At 43.6% G+C, this 10,886-nt stretch overlaps 1 protein-coding gene across 1 annotated transcript in view; it reads left to right on the top strand.

The window, feature by feature from the left end:
• RCAN1 (regulator of calcineurin 1) overlaps positions 1 to 9,859 on the top strand; it is a 32,715-nt gene extending 22,856 nt beyond the window's left edge. The window contains exons 2-4 of the mRNA XM_027908593.1: positions 6,844 to 7,017; positions 8,578 to 8,737; positions 9,631 to 9,859. Coding sequence (XP_027764394.1) covers positions 6,844 to 7,017; positions 8,578 to 8,737; positions 9,631 to 9,806 — 510 coding nt within the window. The 3' untranslated portion in view covers positions 9,807 to 9,859. The remainder of the gene's footprint in view (positions 1 to 6,843; positions 7,018 to 8,577; positions 8,738 to 9,630) is intronic.
• The last annotated feature ends 1,027 nt before the right edge of the window (positions 9,860 to 10,886 follow it).

The following is a 10,886-nucleotide window of genomic DNA, read 5'->3' as shown; positions in this document are numbered from 1 at the left end:
TCTAAATGTGACTTTTTGATGTGACTCCTCACCAAGTTCCGAAAGAAAACAAACCCCGCAGCACAAACCCCCCTCATGGAAAACATCCCCTTTCCTGAATCCCACTTCTTGAATCCCAAGGGCAGGGAAAAGAAAGTGCTGGAGAGGATGTTTTTCAAAGCAGGAGAGAAAATTTCACTGTCAGGGATTCGTGCTCGTGAACCCTTCACGGGTTTAACCTCCTGACTTTTCCGGTGGCTCGATGGGATGTTGAGAGGGAAGGAGCAGCCAGGTCTGGAGTGGGAGTGCAGGGATGACAGGGAGCAGCTCCAAGGGCTCCCTGGAAAACCTGCCAGGGAGGAGAGACAAGAATGGCCTGGATTGGTCTGATTTATGCCTCGTGGGGGATCATTTTAGTGGCTTATGGAATTTCCAACACTTACAATTTACATTAATTTCCCTTCTCGGAACGTTCACTTTGCTGATGTAGTTCTGGGCAGTTTTTGTGACTTGGCTTTTTTATTAACTCTGTGGCCTCATCTCCTCCTCTCCCTTCCCTCTCCTGCTGCATGTGGGGTTTAAATTACAGACTTACTGTGGCATTCATTCATTTTGTGCTCCCACTGTTCCATGCACTCCTTTGGCTCCTTGTTTTTCCTTTCCCACCACGATTATCCTGGTGGAGGGTCAGCACCACGTGGTGCTGATATTTGGGAAGACTTCAGGACTTCACTGAGCATCTTGTGTGTGATGTTCAGAACTCAGCTTTCCCAACTTGAGCCCTGGAATCTGCACCTCCCAAGGGAAAAAGGGAAACCTGAGGAAGGGACCTTAGGGATCATCTCATTCCACCCCCTGCCGTGGGCAGGGACACCTTCCACCAGCACAGGTTGCTCCAACCTGGCCTGGGACACTTCCAGGGATCCAGGGGCAGCCACAGCTTCTCTGCCCAACCTGTGCCAGGGCCTGCCCACCCTCCCAGCCAGCAATTCCTTCCCAATATCTCACCTAAATCTCCCCTCTTTGAATCTCTACCCACTCCCCCTTTCCTGGCAGTGCAGTTCCTGATGATCAGTCCCTCTCCAGCTTCCCTGGAGCCCCTTCAGGTGCTCTGAGGTCTCCACACACCCTTCTTTCTCCTCTCCAGGCTGGGCAGCCCCAGCTCTCCCAGCCTTTCTCCACAGGGGAGGCTTCTCCAGTCCCCTGAGGAACTTTGTGGCCTCCTCTCCGCTTGTTCCAACAATTTCACATGATCCTCATATTGGAGGCACCAGAACCCCCCTCTGCCCTGATGAATCGTGGCATTAATTAGTCCCTAATGACACACACACACACCTTGAAGCAGGTGCTGCCCTTGCCCTCGGTCTCGCCCTGTGGGTCACTGGGGAGGCTCCAAGAGAAGGCAGAAAGCCCCAAACTCCCCAGGGGGAGATAAAAGGCAGAACAAAAACCTGCCCTGTGATAACATCAGAACATCAGCTCCACAAACCCTGATAGCCCGGTGGTGTTCCCGTTCCACACAGAGGGTTTGCAGGTCCTTACCCAGCAGTTCCAGGGGCCGAGGGAACATTTCAACATCGCCAGGCTTTGGCAACAGGGGGTTGTGTTAACTTTGGCTGCTGCTTTCTACACCAGCTCAGGGTGAAGCTGCTCCTCAAACAGCCCTTGGTGAGCTGGGCAGGGGCACCGAGAGCTGGGGCTTTTCTTGGCAGGTTTGATTTGTAATAATTCAGGGTGGTTTGTTTAATACGCTCTGGCCTCGAGCTGAAGGAGGACGGGGGGTTATGTGGGACACTGGAAGGAATTCTTCCCTGTGAGGGTGGGGAGGGGCTGGGATAGAATTCCCAGAGAAGCTGCGGCTGCCCCTGGATCCCTGGAAGTATCCCAGGCCAGGTTGGACAAGGCTTGGAGCACCCTGTGCTGGTGGAAGGTGTCCCTGCCCATGACTGGGGGGTGGCACTGGGTGGTCCTTTAAATCCCTTCCAACCCAAACCAGGACTGTGTGATCGTGACAAACCTCCCCCCCCAAAAATGATGGTGGCAGTGATACAATGGAACACACTAGAACCGATTCCTTGGGGTTTTAAGGAGGCAGATGGACATCCCGGTGTGTAGCAGTGGGAGACTCGATGTTTATTTTATGTCTGGAGAACACACAGGGGGAAAAAAAAATGGGTTTGTGAGGTGAGAAATGTTCTCAGAACAGTCAGTTTGTTTACAGACAGCACAGCAGGCTCCTGCCCTGCCTTTTAGATGACAAAGTGACATCTGAAAGGTGGCCTGGAGAGTCCTTTTCCCTGGCTCTCATGACGTGTGGGTGGCCCTGGGGACAGCATTTTAAATGTCTTGCTCTCCATGAGATTTTTGCAGGTATTCCATAAAACCTGCCGTTTTCCTAAGCCCTGAGTTATATTACAAAGAACTAAGTGCACACAGGGTTTGAGCTGAAGGTGCAAAGTCCCCAAAAAGTTTGTAAAACTTCAGTTTAAATTTAATTTATTACTTTAAATGGTGACGAGTTTTTAAAACGGTTCTTGATTTAAAACAAAAAAACAGCAACAAACCCCACAAAACCACCCCCCTCAAAAAAAAAATCCACAAAAATCCTCCAGAAAAAAACAAGAGAAACCCTCAAACACGTGTCCTGTGCTAATTTTGGGAAATGCAGTGAAATTGGGATACAGATATCCCAGAAAATGCCAGAAATGCAGGGTTTATCGCATATCCCTGCTGTCAGCGCTTCAGGTTGTCCCTTAAATCCCTGGGGAAGCTCCTGTTACAAAAAAGAAACTCAAAGCCACCCCCAACCATCCCAAAATAAAATCCCTCCCCAATTCCCCGAGGCTTGGGAAGAGTTTTTAATAAGGTGAGAGTGGGAATTAATCCATATTGTTGCTTTGAAGAAGCTCCCAAATTAATTCCCCGTGGAATGTGAGGAAAATGATTCCTCTTTCCTCACCTCTAAACTCCAACCTGTGGATTTTTTTCCCCAAAAAAAAGCAGTTGCCCTGAGGGGGATTTCTTTTCCATTCCCAAAGCCTTATATAGATGTGTATCATATATATATAGATAATACTTGTTACTTTGGAAAAGCTTCCAAATGAATTCCCCCTGGAACGTGAGGAAAATTATTCCTCCCTCCTCATCCCAAAATTCCAACCTGTGGATTTTTTTCCCAAAAAGGCTGTTGGCCTGAGGGGGGATTTCTTTTCCATTCCCAAAGCCTAAAAAGCTTCCCAATTAATCCCCACTGGAACATGAAGAAAATGATTCCTCCCTCCTCATCCCTGAACTCCAACCTGTGGATTTTAAAAAAAAAAAAAAAAAAAAAAAAAAAAAAAACACAAACAGTTGCCCTGAGGGGCATACATACATATATATATTTATATAAACCTTATAGATAGATAGATAGATAGATAGATAGATAGATAGATAGATAGATAGATAGATAGATAATAATTGTTACTTTGAAAAAGCTTCCAAAGGAATTCCCGCTGGAACGAGAGGAAAATGATTCCTCCCTCCACATCCCTAAATGCCAACCTGTGGATTTTTTTTTTTTTTTTAATTATTATTTTTTTTCCCCCCCAAAGGGACTTGAGGGATTGCTTTTCCATCCCCAAAGCCCTCGACATTCCCCATCCCGGCGCTCCTCGCCGCTTCCCTTTGCTCACATTTTCCATCCGTCCCGGGAGGAGCGAGGGCTGCGTGGAATGAGCACCAGTGGAAAATATTCGTGTGGCGGCGGCAGCGGCAGCTGCAGGGCTGGATTTTCCATGCGGGGAAGCCGGGGATGGATGGATGGAGGCGGGGACGGGTGGATGGCGTCAGCAGCCCCTTCCAGCCGCCCTGGAAGCCGCTCTTATAAACCCACAGAGCCTTCCGAGCTCGGGCCGGCCAAGATGCACTTGGGGCACGGCCGCGGCTCCCTCAGCTCCCTCAGCTCCCTCAGCGCGCTCCTGGCCGGCCCCGCCGCCGCCGAGCTCTTCGAGCAGCCGGACACGCGGGTAGGGCAGCCAAGGGGGGGCTGCCAGGGGTTCGTTTCAGTCATCCAGGGATTCCTTCATCCAGGGATTCATCGTGGGGGGAGCAGGGGACGCCGCTGAACAGCCCAGCGGGAACAGCCCGGCGGGAAGGCGCGGAGCTCCCGGTGCCGGCGCTGGGAGCGGGGCGGGTCCGGAGCTCCCGTTTGCCCCCTCATGAACCCCTGAACTGGCTCTGCTCGCGCTCTTTGGGGTTTTAGGAGGTTAAAATCCACTTTCTGCTTTTTCCAGGTTTTTTTTCCGTGGGTCTTTTTTTTTTTTTTTTTTTTTTTTTTTTTTTTTTTTTTTTTTTTTTTTTTTTTTTTTTTTTTTTTAATATGTGCCTGGCGCTGTCGTGTTAAAACCATAAGAAATCCTCTCGGCTCCGCGTTGAAGCGATTGGCATAATGTGATGTATTTAGTGGGTGTATTTAGGGGATAATGGGTATAGTGTGAGATATTTCGTGGATGTAGTGGAAGATATTTAATGGATATAATGGAATTTTTTCAAGGGGTATAAAATGAGATATTTCATGGATATTAGATATTCAGTGGATATAATGGAATATATTCAAGGGGTATAAAATGAGATATTTCATGGATATAAGGTATTCGATGGATATAATGGAATATATTCAAGGGATATAATGTGAGATATTTAATGGATATGAGATATTTAATGGATATAATGGAATGAATTGATATAAGATACTTAAGGGATGTAATATAAGGTATTTAATGGATATATTAGTGGAATATATTCAAGGGGATACAAAATGAGATATTTCATGGATATAATACAAGATATTAAATGGACATAATGAAATATATTCCAGGGATATAGTGTGAGATATTTCATGGATATAATATGAGATATTTCATGGATATAATGTAAGATATTTAATGGATATAATAGAATTTATTCAAGGGATACAAAATGAGATATTTCATGGATATAAGATATTCAGTGGATATAATGGAATATATTCAAAGGATATAAAATGAGATACTTAATGGATACAAGATCTTTAATAATTATATAGAATGAATTGATGTAAGATACTTAAGGGATGTAATATAAGATATTTAATGGATATAATGGAATGTATTAAAGGGATACAAGATGAGATATTTCATGGATATAAGATATTCAGTGGATATAATGAATTATATATTCAAGGAATGGAATATATGGAATATATATAATATATATATAATGTGAGATATTTAATGGATATAATACAAGATAAATACAAGATTTAATGGATATAATAGAATGTATTTAATGGATATAAGATATTTAAGGGATATAATATGAGACATTTAATGGGTATAATGGAATGTATTTAATGGATATGAGATATTTAATGGATATAATAGAATGTATGTAATGGATATAATGTATTTGATGAATATAGTGTGTTTAATGGATACAATATAATATACTTAATATATTTAATAGATATAAGTCCTAATACAGTGACTTTAAGGACAAAAACATTTTATTGAGTTGCCAAAGTGACATTTCTCACCTCTATAATCACACACATTAGATATATATATATATATATATATATATATTCAAAATGTAGTGGGGAAAAAATGCTAAATATAGAAATAATATAGTAGGAAAAAAATTTAAAATATGGTAGGAAAAAATTCAAAATGTAGTAGTAAAATAGTAGGAAAAAATCAAAATATAATAGGAACAAATTGCAAAATATAGTAGTAATATAATAGCAATACAGCAGGGAAAAGAGTCAAACTACAGTTGTAAAAAATTCAAAATACAGTAGCAAAAAAGAGGCAAAATACAGTAGTAAAGAAATTCAAACTATGGTAGTAAAAAATTCCAAATATAGTGGGGAAAAAAAAAAAAAAGCCAATGAGGTAATGTTTCTTTTGGCTTTGTACTGAACTTCTGGTAAGTTTTTAGGGAGAGAAAATACCTGACAGTGGGTGAAACTGGAATGTTTAATGTCTTGCCATCAGTGCAGGGAGGTCTGTGAGTGGTTCTGAGTGTGAGTGGAACGCTTGGCAAGAGCCTGGAATCTCCTCCTCTGGCCTGGAATTCTGCAGGAAGAGGGGAAGCACTTTTCGTATAAATCAGATTAAAAATAGCAGTAAAGCAGGAAACGTTCATGGGCTTTGCTCTGCTGAGTCACTGGAGAAAATCACATTTCCCTTGCAAATATGTTTGCATTTTTCTCTCTTAAAACTTGTGTCCTCCTGGAAAATTCCACACTTGGCCAAAGGCTTGGCAGACTTTATTCCAGGCCTTTGGGTATTAACTTTAGAAGGAGCATTTCTTTTCCAGTATCTTCCTCCTGTTGTTACACTGGGGCATCTTGTACACTTATTAATTATTATAATATACACTTGATTATTGTAAGTTATTTCTTAGTAATTATTTTAATTTAGATATTTATTTTATTATTTATTATATTTGTTTTCATTACTTGCCACTCTAATATATTTACTTTTATTATTTATTATTGTAACCTGTTTTAATAGATTTTATTACTCATCTATTCTTATTACCATATTTATTATTAATTTTAATAATATTTTCATTTTAAATGCATTATTTTAAATTAATTTATTAATAATTTAAAATCAATTTATTAATAAGTTTCAATAAGGAGGGGGAAAAGCTGTAGAGAAAAACAAGTGGGAAGGTCAAAAAATTCAGTATTTCCTAGAAATATTCCTAGAGAAAAAAGAGGGAGACAACAAAATCCACCAAAAAGTGGTGGCAGGGTGACTTTCTATCTTTTCCTTTATTTCCTGGGGATAAATCACATTTCAAATCCCTTTTTCCCACCGTTTTTGTGTCCCCCAGGCCAAGTTCGAGTCCCTTTTCCGTCCCTACGACCGGGAAATCACCTTCCAGTATTTCAAGAGCTTCAAGAGGGTCCGGATCAACTTCAGCAACCCCCTGTCTGCAGCAGATGCCAGGATCCAGCTGCACAAGACAGAATTCCTGGGAAAAGAGATCAAGCTCTATTTCGCCCAGGTAAAGCTTCTCCCGGTTTTTTCTTGGAAGCTCCGAAGGAAAACTCCCTGTGTTTGTGTCCCTGGGGATTGTTTGGATGGCCTGGGAGATGGTGGGAATCCCTGAGGGGATAACGAGGGGCAGAGCTGCACATTCCAGGCTTTTCCAGGTCTTGGAGATGTCCATGGGAGCAGCTCTGGAGCTGCCAGAGAAACTCTGGGAATCCAGGTGGGGTTTGGGAGCTGCTCAGGGTTTCCTGCTGGAAATGGAATGGGAAGATGAATCCTGGTGTGGGAAAGGGAATCTTGGTGTGGGAAAAGGAATCTTGGTGTGGGAAAAGGAATCTTGGTGTGGGAAAGGGAATCTTGGTGTGGGAAAAGGAATCCCTGTGTGGAAAAAGGAATCCCTGTGTGGGAAAAGGAATCTTGGTGTGGGAAAGGGAATCTTGGTGTGGGGAAAGGAATCCTGGTGAGGGAAAATGAATCGCGGTGTGGGAAGATGAATCCTGGTGAGGGAAAAGGAATCCTGGTGTGGGAAAAGGAATCTTGGTGTGGGAAAAGGAATCTTGGTGTGGGAAAAGGAATCCTGGTGAGGGAAAATGAATCCCAGTGTGGGGAAAAGAATCCTGGTGTGGGGAAAAGAATCCTGGTGTGGGGAAAGGAATCCTGGTGTGGGGAAAGGAATCCTGGTGAGGGAAAAGGAATCTTGGTGTGGGAAATGGAATCCTTGTGTGGGGAAAGGAATCCTGGTGTGGGGAAAATTAATCACTGTGTGGAAAAATAAATCCCTGTGTGGGGAAAAGGAATCCCTGTGTGGGAAGATGAATCCTTGTGTGGGAAAAGGAATTCCTGTATGGAAAAATTAACTCCTGTATGGGAAAAGGACTCCTTGTGTGGGAAAAATGAATCCTTCTGTGGGGAAAGGAATTCCTGTCTGGGAAAAGAAATCTCTGTGTAGGAAAAGGAATTCCTGTGTGGGAAAAGGAATTCCTGTATGGAAAAATTAACTCCTGTATGGGAAAAGGACTCCTTGTGTGGGAAAACGAATCCTTCTGTGGGGAAAAGGAATCCTGATATGGGAAAAGAAATCCTTATGTGGGAAAAATGAATCCTTCTGTGGGGAAAAAGAATCCTTCTATGGGAAAAGGAGTCCCTGTCTGGGAAAAGGAATCTCTATGTAGGAAAAGGAATTCCTGTATGGGAAAATGAATCCTTCTGTGGGGAAGATGAATCCCTGTGTGTCTGCTTTGGATGTTCCAGTTCATTTCTGTCCCTCCTGGAATTCCCACCCCTCTCTCTTTTGTTAATGACTTTCCCCCCCATTTGTCATTAAAGGCCATATCCAGCTTCCTCCCACTGCGGGATTTTAAGGACAGAGGTTTTGTTTTCAGGGAAACCGGGGAATTGAAGGGAACTTCCTTGGAAGTTCCATGGGAATTGGACGCGGTGGCTGGGCTGTGCAATCCTGGCTCGTGCTGCCACCCCGAGTCCCCGGCAGAGAACAACACCTCTCCCAGCCTCAAAATTCCTTGGATAACAATGCCACGCCTTTGGCTTTCCCGCCCTTTTTTTTTATTCCCAGACTTTGCACATTGGAAGCTCCCACCTGGCACCCCCAAATCCGGACAAGCAGTTCCTGATTTCCCCTCCGGCCTCTCCCCCCGTGGATTGGAAGCAGGTGGAAGATGCAACTCCAGTCATCAACTATGACCTTTTATATGCCATTTCCAAGTTGGGACCAGGTGAGGAGGGGTAAAAACCGGGATGTGGAGCGAGGAAAAAAAACCCCCTTTGAACTTCCTGAGCTTCCCAAACTTTTCCAAGAAACCCTTACCTCCCAATTAAACTGGTAATGTCAGATTAAGTTCTTAGTGAAAACAGTGATTTCTTACACGTGTAGGACTGGAAATCTGCCCATCCAGGATCCTGCTGATGAATTCCGTGTAGTTTTAAATTAAATCACGTATTTTTATCAAAGATTTTAATTTTCCCGAAGCCGATTTCGGAAGCAAAGCTGGTGGTTTTGATGGAACAGATTGAAGGAATAGATAATATAATTTATAATATTATAAATAACCAGACAGCTGCTGTTCGTATGAAAAGCGCAGAGCTGCTGTTTCTTTACTCCAGGCTTTCCTTGGAATTTTTTTAGGAATACCAGAAAGAAACCTGAAGCTCTTAAAATAAATATTTAAATATAAGCTCTTATAATAAATATTTTTTGTCCCCTGTCGTTGAGCTCCCCTAAAATTCCTGGGAAAACAGAGCTGGAACAGCTGAGTGCAGGTCAGCTGCGCTCTTATGGAGCTCGAGGAGTGACAGGAACAGGGGAACAAGGACAAAAATGAAGGGAGGAGCCGAAAAGAACCAGTTTGTTCCTTCCCTGACGGAACATAAAATTAAAACTACCTGGAGCCTGGGCTTGTAATTTATTTTTATTTAGCTGTGTTACATTATTTTGGGTTTTAAACGGTGAGTCAGCGCTCAACGAAAATCCCTCGGGGCGGTTTTATTCCCTCGCTGATCTTCACACCTTAAAAAAAAAAAAAAAAAAAACCCAGACCAGCCAGTCGGTAAATTTTCGCGCAGGGTGGAGGGTTTTGGGTGCGAGCTGGGCGTTGTTCTTGTGCCGCAGGGGACAAGTACGAGCTGCACGCCGCCACCGCCACCACCCCGAGCGTCGTGGTGCACGTGTGCGAGAGCGACCAGGACAGCGACGGCGACGCCGCCGGCGACAGCGACGCCAAGAAACCCAAACCCAAAATCATCCAGACCAGGAGACCGGATTACACCCCTGCCCACCTCAGCTGAGCTGCTGCTGCTGCTGCTGCTGCTGGTGATGGTTGGGTGTTTTTCCCGAGGGGTTTGAGCAGGAAGCTTCCAGGGGGAAAAAAAAAGGGCGGCTCGCAGGTTTTGGCGGGCGGAGAAATTCCCGTCTTAGGTTTGCTCGGAGAAAATAAAGGAAGTTTCCTCCTTCTTTTTTTTTTGAGGCTGCAGGTTGATCCATGGGGGCATTCCCAAATCGCTGGGAGCAGAGGATGGTGTTTTTTGAGACAAAACCAGGTTTGTTTTGGGGGGTAGAGCGGCTGGGGGAGCTTTCCTTGCCCGACTCTTCAATCCTCCGGTCGTGTGGAAAAACCTGGGGATCACAGGGAAGGTTTTTAGGGTGAAAAGTGTGGGAATTGTACTTTTTCTTATCCTGCATTTTGTGCATGTGTATTCCTGGGTCTTCTAAAGTAACTTGGGAGTTCTTTTCTAGGGTTTCTCACGAGCTTCTGGAAACGGGGGAGTATTTCAAGTATTTATTGTCTCGGCACCCCCCAGATTTCCCTCTAGATGTGTAAATACATATATTTATATCTGTTTTTATCAGCACTGCCTTTCCAGCAGGCACAAAACTCCTTCAGCCCCTCGGTTTTAGGGGCAGTGGGACTCGTGCTTTTAAAAATCTGAACCTCTGGAATGCCTCCAGGGGGTTTTATCTGGAGAAAAAAAAAAAAAAAGAAAAAAAAAAAAGTGCAATGGGAGCCTTGCTGAAATAAATGGATTTTAAGTTATTTAAGTTCTAGATAATTTATATCTTCAATAACGTTTGTTTGGTAGCTTTGACTTGGGGAGGGGAGTGGGAAATAAAGGACTTTTAAAGGTATAAATAAGGCTAATGGTGCATATTCCGAATTTTTTCAGTGGAAAAAAAAAAATGGTGATGGAGGGACTTGAACCTGCTTTTTTTTTTGTGTGTGTGAGAAAAGTTTTAATGGTGATTGTAAAATTCCACACAGGGTGTAAAAACAGGGAGGGGAGAGACGGTGCCTTTTCCTTGGCCGTTCCTACTCCAGGCTGCACACTTGGATCTTTTTCTACCGGCTTTGTACATCCAAAAATCCCAAC

The sequence above is a fragment of the Empidonax traillii genome, unplaced genomic scaffold (assembly GCF_003031625.1).
Source record: "Empidonax traillii isolate 1590-97213 ecotype Southwest subspecies unplaced genomic scaffold, ASM303162v1 scaffold1764:size158975, whole genome shotgun sequence".
In the NCBI taxonomy this organism is placed as follows: domain Eukaryota; kingdom Metazoa; phylum Chordata; class Aves; order Passeriformes; family Tyrannidae; genus Empidonax; species Empidonax traillii.
Note: the sequence above shows the minus strand (reverse complement) of the source record. Positions and strands in the feature narration are given on the sequence as shown.